The sequence below is a fragment of the Microtus pennsylvanicus genome, chromosome 1 (genome assembly GCF_037038515.1).
Source record: "Microtus pennsylvanicus isolate mMicPen1 chromosome 1, mMicPen1.hap1, whole genome shotgun sequence".
NCBI classification, from domain to species: domain Eukaryota; kingdom Metazoa; phylum Chordata; class Mammalia; order Rodentia; family Cricetidae; genus Microtus; species Microtus pennsylvanicus.
In genome coordinates, this window is record NC_134579.1 from 114994904 (window position 1) to 115009186 (window position 14283).

The 14283-nt window shown below is 41.4% G+C and overlaps 1 protein-coding gene across 1 annotated transcript in view; it reads right to left on the bottom strand.

Moving 5' to 3' along the window:
* Anapc7 (anaphase promoting complex subunit 7) overlaps positions 1–14283 on the bottom strand; it is a 29136-nt gene that overhangs the window by 11466 nt on the left and 3387 nt on the right. The window contains exons 2-6 of the mRNA XM_075979908.1: positions 10931–11117; positions 10052–10171; positions 3085–3196; positions 2380–2533; positions 917–1059 (exon numbers count right to left, since the gene is read on the bottom strand). Of these exons, the coding sequence (XP_075836023.1) occupies positions 917–1059; positions 2380–2533; positions 3085–3196; positions 10052–10171; positions 10931–11117 (716 nt within the window). The remainder of the gene's footprint in view (positions 1–916; positions 1060–2379; positions 2534–3084; positions 3197–10051; positions 10172–10930; positions 11118–14283) is intronic.

Genomic DNA, 14283 nt, shown 5'->3' on the forward strand with positions numbered 1-14283 from the left:
TTCTGTTGGCCTCTGTTGAGTCTTTATGATCTCACTTCTCTCTACCCCTGAGCATTCAAGTTTTCAAACTGCTGGTCCCTTACCTGCCTCTCAGGCCACTGTTCCTTGTTCCTTTACCTGGAACTGCTTCTAGACCAACAGCTCTGCCTGCTCTGATGATACTTTAACCACTCTGTCCCTTTCCTAATATCCGTTCCCTACTTCTCCATAATTATACTAAGGACAGAGTAAAACCAAAATCCCTAAAAGGACATTAGGGTTCTGCAGATGCCATCAGTCAGCCACATCATAAATTTATAATTCACAGGGATGGGTGCCATGATACCCCTTAAAAGAAAAAGCTAAGCAATGGTCTGTGAGGAGAAAACACTTATATTCAAGTCAAAACAACCACTCAGAATAGAATTAGCTAAGTGTTAGAAACATACGCCAGGACAAGGGAAAGAACTGCTCCAGTAAGCAAGCCTCACAAAAGCTGTCTTGAAAACCAACAGTAGCAGAGCTGGGCACCATGGCAGCACATGCCTCCTCGGAAGGTAGAAGCAGGAGAATCAAGAATTCAAAGCCAGGTTCAAGGGTGGCCTGGCTACATGAGACCCTCTCTTCAAACAATAAAAAACAAGGGGCTGGAGAGATGGCTCAGCAATAAAGAGCATGTACTGCTCTTCATATGACCTGAGTGGATTCTCACACCCATGTCACATGGGTCATCCAACTCCTGGAGAATCCAATACCTCTGGCCCCCAAGGGCACTGTACTCACGTGTACATGCCCACACACAGACACAGTTACGCACAACTAAAAATAAGCCTAAAAGCAACAACAAAAAACAAGAAACACAAGGTGCCAACGCCACATTCTTTTTGCCTTTTCTCTTAGCTGCCTTTTACAGACACTCTACAGCCCGAGAATTCACCTTTTATCAGATAAGGATCCAACATCTGCGCCTGTTCAAACTTGAGGACGGAGTTCTTACTGTCTCCTGCTCTGAAGTACAGGTCTGCCAAGCTCCCAAGCAGGTCCACGTTGTCTCGCAGTAAGGATTTTTTCTCCAGTGAACTTAAAAGATATTAAATACTAACCCTTAGAATCTGTCATAGAGCTTTAATCATTGCATTTGGGGGGTGGGCATATAAATGACGTACTTTTCCGTATGTACAACATTTTCATAAAAAGGTTTTGGGGGGTTGTTTTTTTGAGGCAGGGTCTACTACTTTATCCAAGTTGGCCTTGAACTCATGATCCTCCACCTCCCAAGTTCTGGTATTTTTACACAGGCACAATAACTCCTAGCTATAATAATAATTAAGCCAGCAAGATGGCTCAACAGGTAAGGGCAGCACTTGCCACTAAGCCTGATGATTTGCGTTTGATCCCTGGGACCTACACAGTAAAAGGAGAGAACAGACTCCTCCAAGTTGTGCCCATGAACAACAAATAAATACAAATGCAATTTTAAAAACTTTTAAAAAGGACCCATGTTCAATCCCAGCCCTAGCATAGCAGCTTACAACTACCTATGAGTTTACTCCCAAGGAATCCAATGGCCTCTGTGCACTTAGCACACACATGGGATACAAACATACATGCAGACAGAACAACCATATACATAAAATTAAATAAATAAAATGGTTTAAAAGTTATACAATGAAATTGTGTGTGTGTATCAAATATAAACCTGGTTATGATTTTCCTTAATTTTTTTTTTGAGACAGGGTTTCACTATGGAGCATTGTCAAGCCTATCTATACCTCTTGAGTGTTGAGATTAAAGGTGTGTACCACCACACCTAGCAAGGCTATAGTTTAAAAAAAAATACATAATTTTTATATGTCATTCACAAGTGACAACTACTCATGACTGAAAAAAATATATAGCTTTTTGTCCTAGGACTATGAATAGAAAGAAATGCCAATTACAAAGAGGCACCCTATGTAAGGTGTTACAATAAATACATATACCGAAGAAAAAGGCGTGAACATATGACATCCACAGCAGTTTGCTCTCTATTCTTCACATGAACAGAGTAGAACTCAGTCCAGCTTTTCATTTTTACAGGTTCTAACAGTTTATTACATTTGCAACCATTTAGTGCATTAGAAAACACTGCCTAAAGACTGTAATGCCAAGCAGTAAGCATCTACTTTTTCTGCTTTACCAGAAATACATCAGATCTCCAGATAAGTAAGCAAAGGGCCTTAAAAATCCTTGGATTAAGCCAGGCTTGGTGGCTCATGACTATAATACCAGCAATAGGGACACTGAGGCTGGGAGACTGAGGCCAATTCAAGGAAAGCCCAGGCCACGTAGTAAGAGCTTACATATCTCAGACCGTGCCTCCCACCAAAACAATCTCAGAGTTTATATCCTGGCTCTCACCAGATGGTGTTGATTGCTCTCGAGTTGTCTCCAGTGTGCACAAAAGCATATGCTTTAATCCACACGGACAGCCAGTCCAGGTTGGGCACAGTCTGGATCACATTCATCGTCATTGATGCCACTTCCGCGCCTTTTACAGAAAGGGATAACAAACCTAATCCCCCCAAAAGCAAGAGAAAGGTGAGGCACAGCATCTTCCTCCCACAGTGCAGCAAACAGCAGGCTGCATAGCTGCCTTCCCTAGTCTAAGCAATGCATACAACACCAAGAGGTCAGAGCCTCAAGGATGGTAAGCACATGCTGCCACTGTGCTATTCCCCTAACCCTAAAAGACAGGCATTACTCTTTATTTCAAAATGGCAGTATTTAGAAAGTTTTAGGCCTACTCTAGGGGCTGGAAAAATGGCTCAATGGTTAAGAGCACTTGCTGTTCTTGCAGAGGATCTGGGTTTGATTTCCAGAACCCACATGACTTAAAACTATCCACAACTCCAGTTCTTGGATTTCAATGTCCTCTTCTATCCTCTACGGGCACCAGGCACACACATGGTTCACAAATATACATACAGGCAAAAAACCTCATTCATACAAAATAAAATTAAAGTCTAAAAAAAATGCCCTACTCTATCTAACGCATACTCATAACTGAGAACTATCATCTTTGACTGCAAATACCCCAGGCAACAGAAAGAAAACTTTCTATACCTAGAATGGCGTCAAGGGCCAAGGGGCACTGCCGCAGGACCTCCTTATAGCTGGTGACTGATGGGCGTTCCTGACCAGCTTTCTTGTACAGGTTTGCCAACATCATGTTTATCTACACACAAAAAACAAAGGACAGTAAAGCAAGTGTATCTGCAAAGGAAGTACTTCACTATGAACAAGTTCTGATTTTTACTCCCAATTACTATTCTGCTTTCTATTAGAAAAATCTACCCACAGCCCTGTGCAAATAAAGATTGATTCCGTTCCTCAAAACAAAGAACAATTATCCTTATTTTTCCTAGTTCTGTAATCCTTCCAAATAACCTCTTTATATCTAACCAAAGATGCTGCCTCTGGGATTAACACAGACTCAAGAAATGCACCAGAATTTTAGTTACTTTGATTTTTGCTGTTAAGATGAATGGCTCCAGAAGTGCTCAAGCTGATGTATTTTAAAAATTTTTGTTGTTGTTCGTTTTTGTTTTGAGACAGAGTCTCACTGTATAGCCCTGGTTGACCTGGATCACATAAAAGATCTATCTGCCTCTTTTAAATGCATGCGCCTCCCACCTGTGTTTCTGTGTGTATGAGTACTGGTGCCCACAGAGGCTGAAGGAGTTAATTACCCTGGAGCTAGAGTTACAGGTGGCTCTGAACCACCTGACATGAGTGCTGAGAACTGAACTCAGGTCCTCTGAAGAGTTGTACACACTCCCAACTGCTGAAGCCACCCTTCCAGCCTAAACTCATATTTTAAATTTAGTACTAAAGCATAAGAAAGTGAAGAAGCCAGGCATGGTGGCACGTATCTTTAATCCCAGCTCTTGGGAGGCAGAGGTAGGCAGATCTCTGTGAGTTCCAGGACAGCAAGGGTTGTTACACAGAGAAACCCTGTCTTCCAAGCCAGCTACCACCCAGACCCAGATCTATGAGTTAACCCACCCCAACATCCACAGCAACTATGAACTTGAAGCATGTGAAGAGGACGAACCAACAGGATCTCCAAGGGGAGCCCCAGAGAAAGCCCATTATTTGGGTGTAGCAGAAGCCAGAGGCCTCAAACCAGACAAATGACCCATAGAAGTGAACATTTACAAGTAAAGATGAATGGACTAATGGGTAAACTGTGTGACTCAGCAACACACTAGTGCTTCCACCAAAAGATTCTTTTTTTCTTTTGTTGTTTTTTAACTTTTTTGTTTTGTTTTTGGGGGAGGTTGCACGGGCAGAAGGGGGAAGCAAGGGGACAGGGAGATCAGTGGAATCCGGATGCATGATGTGAAATCCACAGAGAATCAATAAAAGTTGAGAAAAAAAAACTTTATTCAAAAAAGAAAAAAGTGAAGAAATCTTAATTTTTTTTACTTCAAGACAGGGTTTCTCCATGTAGCCTGTCTTGGAACTTGCTTTGTAGACCAGGCTGGCCTCAAACTCACAGATATCCGCTGGCTACTACTTGCCAAGTACTGGGATTAAAGGTGTGCTGTGTGCCACCACCGCTGACATTGTCTCAATTTCTAAAAAGACTATTTTTATTTATGTGCACAAATGTGACTGACTGTGTCTGTGAGCATAAGAGTGTGTGGGTATGCATGGGGGGCCTTTGGAGATCAGCAGAGGTGGATCATCCTCTGGAGCTGGACTTACAGGTGGTTATGAGCTACTGATGTGGGTGCTGGAAAACTAACTCTGGCCCCAGGAAGAACAGCAAACACTTAACTGATGAGCCATCCTGAGCTTCAGTCTCATTGTGTACCTACGGAGGACCTTGAATTCCCGATCCTTATGCCTCACCTCCTAAGCACAGGATGACAGATAGGTACAACTAAATGGCTGCTAGCTTTTTTTAAGTTTCTTATTTAGTAGCTCAGCCTGGCTATTCCACAAATTTACGGCAATCCTCCAGCCTCAGTTTCCTAAATGCTGTAATTACAGGCATGAGCCACAACACTGAGCTTACAACATTTGACATAGATGTTTAAGAAGGATCAGATACCCCCCACACACCACCAAATAAATGACATAAACCAAGGAAAACAGACAAACTTGGCCTGGCAGACCAGTGGCTAGAATATGGTCTAATACTTAAACTAGAACTGTCTACTCACCATATTGAGACAAAAAAAAAAAAACACCTCAGTGATCTCCAAAGGTGACATAACTCAAAGACTAACCACATTATTTAAATCCAGTGAGATAAGACATCTACATTTCAGAAAAACTTAAATATGGTACTTAATAAAGCTATTTCAAAAGAAATCCTTCATTAAAAACCCTATAATCCTCTACCTATAATCCCCAGCACTAGGGAGGCAGATGCAGATGATCACAAGGTCAAGGCTAACTTGGGATACATACTGAAAGCCTCTCAAAAAAAAAAAAAAAAAAACAAAAAAAAACCCAAACATGAGAGCTGGAGAGATTGCTCAGTGGTTAAGCGCACTTGTTGCTCTTACAGAGGACCCAGGTTTGTTTCCCAGTGCTCACATGGTACTTCACATCCATCTATAACTCCATTTCCAGTTAGTTTGTTCATTTATTAGGTTGAATGGGTTTTTTTGGTTTTTTTGAGACAGGGTTTCTCTCTATAGACTGGGTTGTCCTGGAACTCACTCTGTACATCAGGCTGGCCTCCAGCTCAGAGATTTGCCTGCCTCTGCCTCCTAAGTACTAGAATTAAAGGCATGTGCCACCACCACCTGGCAATTTCCAGGAGGTCTGATACCCTCTTCTGACCTCCACAGGTACCAAGCACACATATGCTGCACATACATATATGCATGCAAATACATACACACAAAAAAATAATAAGGCCAGATGGTGATGGCACACACCTTTAATCTCAGCACTCGGGAGGCAGAGGCAGGTGGATCTCTGTGAGTTCAAGGCCATCCTGGTCTACAGAACAAGCTACACAGAGAAACCCTATCCCAAAAAACCAAAAAGAAAGAAATGAATAAACTTATTACAAAAAAACCTAACCAGGGCAGCAAGCAGGCTCAGTAGGTGAAAGCACTTGCTGCACATGCCTGGCAACCTGAGTCCAATCCCTGTGGAAGGAGAGAATGGACTCCTGAAAGTTGCTCTCTGACTTCCGATGCAGTGCTGTCACACACAATAACAGTGAAGTAAAAGTAAATAAATAAATAAATCATGAAACCCGAAACAAAACACTCTCGCTCCTACCCCTACATTTCTAAGAAAAACTAAAAGTACCAAAGAATGTACAAATTACAAAGATGAAGGTTGGGGAGATGGCTCAGTGGGCACAGTGCAGGCAACCACAAGAATCTTGAATTCAAATCCCCAGGACTCTTGTAACAGTTGGGTACTGCAGCTTGCAACTGCAACCCTAGGACTGACAACTCACTGACCAGCCATTCGAGCCAAAAACATGGATCACTAAGTTCAGTGAGAGACCCTGTCTCAAAAAAAAAAAGAGACATTCCAACATTAGCCTCTGGCCTCCTCATAGACCCACACAGGCAAGTACACTAACACACACAAACATACAGTACACATGCTAACATATAAATGTACACAACATATGAACATACAAGTGCCCAGGACACATTTTAACAAAGAGTGTACAGCATATTCACTAAGGTACAAGTAAACCTTACACAATAACATACAAATAGACACAGAAATTAAAAGACAGATAATCTTTATGGTACAAAGAGAAAACGACCATGCCCCAATTTAAGCTCTAAACAAGATGGTATTGGTAGATTGTTAACCTGAGGAAAGCAGCGGCTATGAGAGCACAAAAGTAAAAGAATCTTTAAAATTTTCAGTTATCTCCAACTTCACATACCAGATATTATGTATTCACTCAACACAGGGGCTCTGAAAAGAACATCTGCTTCAATTATAAACCTCAGTATATAAGTCTTATACAAAACTTAATTCACACTGATGCCTACACTGAAATAATAAAATGCTATAAATTAAACTATTTTATTTGGCTTTAGGTAGTGCATTTTAGAGGTCATTTTGAAAATGCAAAGAGAAGGGGCTGGAAAGATGGCTTGGATGTTAAGAGCACTGGCACTGGCTGCTCTCCCAGAGGTCCTGAGTTTAATTCCCAGCAACTACATGGTGTCTCACAACCATTTATAATGAGATCTGGTTCATACATGTAGTTCATACTGTAAATACAATAATTTTTTTTTTAAATTGCAAACAGAAGGCTAGAGAGACAGCTCAGCAGTTAAGAGCACTGCTGCTGATCCAGAGGACCTGTGTTCAATTCCTAGCACCTACATGACATCTTGCAACCATCAAAACTCCACTTGCAAGTAATCCAACGGCCTCTTTTGACCTCACTGGGCACCAAGCAAGCATGTGATGCATATACATACATACAGGCAAAACATTCACACACATAATTAAATCTTTAAAAATTACAAAAAAACAAAACAAAAAGGCAAGCAGTGATGGCTTAAGGCTTTAATTTCTGCAGAGGCAGGCGGACCTCTATGAGTTCAAGGCCAACCTGGTCCACAGAGCAAGTTCCAAGACAGCCAAGGCTACAAAGAGAAACCCTGTCTCAAACAAACAAACAAACAAACAAACAAACACACACACACAAACCCCGACACACGCACAAGGAAAGGATAGACACCTAAAGCACTGTTTATAGCACTTTATTTATTTTTGTAGAATAGTATTTTAAAAAGTAATTTTACACCTAGGGGTACTGCTCAGTGGTAACATGCTTGTTTGGCAAACACAGAGCTGTAAGTCCAATTCCCAGTTCAGAAAAAAGAATCAAAGAAAGAAAAAGGCTATTTTTATATTCATGAACTTAATAAGCTTTCAAAAAGATTCACAAAGAAAATGCAAAAATACTATTAGCTATAAAAAAAAAATAAAATATTTACAGATTGCTAAGTTGTCCTCCCTGCCAGGGCATAGTTCAGATGTCTAACCAGTTCCAGTTAAAAGCACACTCTTTAATACACTGCCAAATTAAACACAAATATATATTTTGCCAGTATGTACCAAGGGATAATGAAGTCTTTTTGTGCATGTGCTCATGTGTAGATGCATGCAAGTGTGTGGGTATATACATACACATGTGTGGAGTCCAGAATCAATGCTGTATGTCTACTGAGATGCTATTTCCCATTGACATTGGAACTCGGAAATCTACTACACTGGGTGGCCAGCCTGTTGTCACCCCAGCTCTGGGGCTATAGACATGTGCTGCTACAGAGGGCTTTTTACATTGGCACTGAGCATCCAAATGCTGGTCCTCATGTTTACATAGTAAGCATTCAATCCACTGAGCCACCTCCTCAGTTCAAAGAGTAGCTTGTAGTTTTGATTTTATAAAGGGAAAGATTAACACAATTCCTGTTATCAAATGACCACACCATTAAATATAAAAAAGGAAGAAGCTTTTTAAAAGTGTTTTTGCACCTGCAGTACTCTTCAGATCACTATTCCTGAGATGAAGAAATGTCAAAGAGGGATAGGAGGGAGCAGTCAGTGTTAAGAACATGTATCTATTACTCTTCCAGAGGACCTGAATTCAGTTCCCAGCACCCACATCAGGTAGCTTACAGCTGCCTGTAACTCCAGATCCAGGGGGATCTCACACCCCTAGCCTCTAGAGGTACACACACACACAAACACTCTCTCTGACACACACAATTAAAAATAATAAAAACGGGCTGGAGAGGTGGTTCAGTGGTTAAGAGCATTGCTGCTATTCCAGAGGTTCCAGAGGACTTAAATTTGGTTCTCAACACCCACATCAGATGGCTGTGGTTAAGAGCATTGCTGCTATTCCAGAGGTTCCAGAGGACTTAAATTTGGTTCTCAACACCCACATCAGATGGCTGTGGTTAAGAGCATTGCTGCTATTCCAGAGGTTCCAGAGGACTTAAATTTGGTTCTCAACACCCACATCAGATGGCTCACAACTAATGTTAATTCCAGCTCCAGGAGATTCAATGCCTCTTTGAGCACCTGTACTAATATGCACATAACCACACATAGACACACAAATAAATCTTTAAAAAAAGAGAAAGAGAGGGCTGGAGAGATGGCTCAGCGGTTAAGAGCACTGTCTGCTCTTCCAAAAGTTCTGAGTTCAATTCCCAGCAACCACATGGTGGCTCACAACCATCTGTAATGAGGTCTGGTGCCCTCTTCTGGCCTGCAGGCATACACGTAGAGAGAATATTGTATACATAATAAATAAATATTTTTTAAAAAAAAAGAGAGAAAGAAAAAAAAAGGAAGGACAGAAGGAAGGAAGGACAGGCGGACGGATAGAGGGACAGATGACAGGCAGGCAGGCTAAGGAATAGCTGAGTCTGGTGGTGCAAGCCTGTGATCCCAACTATAAGGCTGGATGGGGTAGGAACCGTTAAAGTCCAAGCCAGTCCTGGTTATACAGTTTAAGGACAGCCTGGGTAACTCAGTCAGACTTTGTTTCCAGATTAAAATTTAGGATAAAAAGAAAAGGGTCATGGCTGCAGCTTAGTGATGGGGGCTTGCTGAGCATGCCTGAAGCCCTGGGTTGGATCTCCAGTACCTCAAAACCAAGCCAAACATTTTTTCTGTTATTTGTCTGTTTGGGGATAGCCTTGAACACCTGGTTCTCCTCCTCCTCCATCTCAAGTGCTAGGATTATAGGTGAATGCCACTATACCTAACTGAATTCTCAGGGCTCCTTAACAAGTCAACCTTCCATCTGTCTGAACCCCAACTCCACTACTAGGGAGAAAGTGTTAAGAATGAGAGTGATTGCTGGGCTGTGGTGGAACACGCCTTTAATCCTAGCACTTGGGAGGTAGGTGGATCTCTGTGAGTTAGAGGCCAGTCTAACTCTGTCTGGGGGGAAAAATGAGAGAGCCATGAGAAGAATGATCAGACAGACTTCCTGAAACATGGAGAACATACAGGATGAGGCAGAGTGAACAGAACTGGGGAAGAGGAAACTTCAGCTTACTTTAGGAGTTCTCTGTCTTGAAGGAATCCCGTCAAGTATAGCGATGGCATCTTTGTCTAGTTTCAGCATTGTATAACACTCAGCCATTTTGTATTTCACTTCAATTTCAGAAGGAAGACACTTCAAGATAACAAAAAACATCTCTTCAAAATATGATCTCAACAGTGTGACAGTTCTTCAAAATATTAAACAAGGTACGTCATCTTATAACCTAGCAATCTGCTCCTAGATATATAATCGAGAAATAAAAACAAGATCACCCAAAAACCTGGGCACAAACCTTTACTGCCACATTACTCATGGTAGTCAGGAATAAGCAACCCAATGTCCATCAATGAATGGATAAACAAAATGTCCATCAATGAATGGATAAACAAAATGCAGTATGCATGTACCACGGAATATTACATGATAACAAAATGAATGGTTTCAACCCATACTTCAACCCTGTCTCTCAAAATAAAAAACAAAACACCAAAAACCAATTTGTGTGTGTGTGTGCCAAAGACTGGGCAATGGTGGTGCATACATCTTTAATCTCAGCTCTCAGAAGGGAGACGCAGGAAGATCTCTGTAGGTTTAAAACCAATATGGTCTACAGAGTGAGTTCCTATACATTCAAGGCTACCTACACAGAGAAACCCTGTCTTAAAAACCTCAAATAAGCCGGGCGGTGGTGGCGCACGCCTTTAATCCCAGCACTTGGGAGGCAGAGGCAGGCGGATCTCTGTGAGTTCGAGACCAGCCTGGTCTACAAGAGCTAGTTCCAGGACAGGCTCCAAAACCTCAGAGAAACCCTGTCTCGAAAAACAAAACAAAAAAAAAACCAAAAAAAAAAAAACCAAATAAATAAACAAATAAATCAATTCTTTTAATCACCTGGCTCTGTGGAGTAGATGCAGAATTTCCAGTTGAAGGTCTCACTTTTGAAGTTTTACTCAAGGCTTTCTTCTGCTGTAAAGCCATGGTATACTTACTTACAGCATTACGGTACTCCTTATCGTGAAAGAGAGAATCTGCATGATACACCAAAAGCTGGTACTTTTGAGACGGGGAAAACAGCTCACTAGAAAACAAAAGAAGCAAATCCCACATAGGTTATTTTGAAGATTAGAAAGAACACCTGCTGTGGCATATTAGTTTAATGTTACTCTGTCTAAAACACCTAATTGGTCTAATAAAAAAAGCTGAACGACTGGGGCTGGAGAGATGGCTCAGAGGTTAAGCACACTGGTTGCTGTTCCAGAGTTCAATTGCTCTTCCTGAGTTCAACTCACAGCAACCACATGGTGGCTCACAATCATCTGTAATGAGATCTGGTGCTCTTTTCTGGCCTGCAGGGATACATGCAGACAGAATACTGTATACATGTTAAATAAACAAACCCCTAAAAAAAAAAAAGCTGAATGGCCAATAGTTGGACAGGAGAGCGATAGGTGGGGCTGCCAGGGAGAGAGAATAAATAGGAGAAACCTAGGTTCCAGAGATAAAAGAGGGAGAGCAAGAAAAGGAGGAGAGCAGAAAGCCAGGGGCCAGCCTCCCAGCCACACAGTCAGCCATGGAGTAAGAATGAAAGAAAGACAAAAAGTCCAGAAATAAAACATTGTTAAAAAGAAATAGGATAAGCCGGGCGGTGGTGGCGCACACCTTTAATCCCAGCACTCGGAGGCAGAGGCAGGCGGATCTCTGTGAGTTCGAGACCAGCCTGGTCTACAAGAGCTAGTTCCAGGACAGGCTCCAAAACCACAGAGAAACCCTGTCTCGAAAAAAAAAAAAAAGAAAAAAAAAAGAAAGAAATAGGATAATTTAAGTTAGAAAAATTGGCTAGAACAAGCCAAGCAAAGACTGGGCATTCATAAGTAAGAATAAGACTCCATGTATTTATTTGGGAGTTAGGTGGGAGGCCCACAAAGAGATAAAAAAAAAAAAATCACCTACAAACACCTTGGTTTTTACTTAAGCCTAACAAAAAGTATTGTATGCTAGTTTATAGAAAAGTTAGTATACATTAAGTGCAAGTAGGTAAATAAGAGGCACAACATTTGAACACCATGCAAATACGGCCAACACATCAAGTACGATATCTTACTGTATTCTGATCTTGTGCAACTTAGTGTTTTCTTAATACTGAAGCTAAATAATACCTATAAATCAAATCCAATAAAATGATAAAGAAAACATGCTTTAATTAAGGCTCTTTTTAAGGCCCTTCCACCCTCTTCCTGCATTTTGAGACAATGCCTCACTTGGTAGCCCAGGCAACCTTGAATTTATGGCAGTCCTCCTGCTTCTGCCTTGGAAGTGATGGGATTATAGAATGGCCCCCTATGCCTACTCAATAAGACCTCTCAGTTTAGCACTGTTTTATATACACCTATATTACCTTAGGTTAACATCAAATTTTAAGGATAATATTGGCCAAGGATATCAATCTCAACAACTTGACTATTATTACCAAAGGGCAGAGACTCCAGAAAGAAGAAAATTTACCACTATGAATTCTTTTTAGAAAAACACTGAAAAAGCAAGCACCTGAACTGGGCATGGAGGCATAAGCCTTTAATCACGGCATTAGGGAGACAGAGATAGGTGGATCTCTGTGAGTTCAAGACTAGCCTACTCTACAGAGTTCCAGGACAACACAGAGAAACCCTGACTGGAAAAACCAAAACAAGCACCCAAAAATTTGAAAGCCAGTGTGAGAACAGAATAGGAAAGTCAAAGTGGCAGGATGAAAAAGGATTAGCCTTAGGAAGTCTTTTTAGAAAGTCATCACTATTACTTATATGTATGTGCCATGTATATGTATATACTGTTGCCAGTAGAGAATGCTGGATCCCCTGGAAAGTAATTGATATGGGTTCTGGGAACCAAACTCAAGTCCTCTGCAAGAGCAGCAAGAATTCTTAAACTATGGAGCCAGCTCTCCAGGATCTGAAAGTCTCTTTTTAATTTCACATACAAAAAACAAACTTTTCAACACTAGAAGCACTATTAATCATCTTGACTCTCAAGTGTTTAAAAATAATGTAAGGGAATCCATATTTCTCAAACGTTGTTTTTTTCAGTATTTCAGATCAAGCCCAAGGAAGGCCTCACAAATGCCAGGCAAGCCTTCTATCACAGAACTTCATCCTTTACTCTCAAAAAGAAACCATTTTAACTAGTCCTTATCAGCAAGGTTAAATGCCTGGACACTGGTTTACTTTTTGTCCTGCATGGGGTATCCATCCAAGGTCTCTGCATGCTAGGCAAGCATTCTATCCACAGCTCTATCTGCAACCCTGGTCAGATAATTCCAGTCCAACTTCTTGCAAACTAATTGGGGATTATGCATTTCTCTCTAACAGGTAAAGAAGAGACTGAGACAAAGAATTCTATAAGCAGGCACGCATATTAAAAAGTGGAAGCCATAAGTGGTGGCACAGGCCTTTAATTCACTGACACTCAGAAGGCAGAAACAGGTAGATCTCTATGAGTTTAAGTCAGCCCAGTCTACATAGCCAGTTCCAGGACAGCCAGAACTACATATCAAGGAGTAGATAATGGCTCAGTGGTTAAGAGCACTGGCTGCTCTTCCATAGGTCCTGAGTTAAATTCCCAGCAGCTGGTGCCCGTTTCTGGTGTTTAAGCATACATGCAGACAGAATATGTATACATAATAAATAAATCTTTTTTTAAAAAATAAAAAAGACCTACGCATTGAGACCATGTCTTAAACAAACGTGATAAGGGAGAGGGCTATCTTAAAACCCCAACAACTAGGTTCCACTACCAGCTATGGTCATACTCTCCTGTAGTCCTAGCATTTATTTGGAAGCCTAGCATTTATTTGGAAGCAGAGACAGGATGACAAGGCATTCTAAGAACTAACCTTGGCTATATATATAATCAGTTCAAAATCAGTCTGGGCTATGACCCTTTCAAAAACAGGAGTGGGGTGACTCCACAGTTAAGAACATCTGGGATTTTTGGGGTTTTTGTTTGTTTTGGTTTTTCGAGACAAGGTTTCTCTGTAGTTTTGGAGCCTGTCCTGGAACTAGTCCTTGTAGCCCAGGCTGGCCTCGAACTCACAGAGATCCGCCTGCCTCTGCCTCCCGAGTGCTGGGATTAAAGGTGTATGCCACCGCCACCACCTGCGAGCATCTGGGTTTTTATAGAGGATCCAAGTCTAGCTCCCAACACACCTATCAGGCAGCTTACGACTACCTGTGACTTCAGTTCTGACCTCC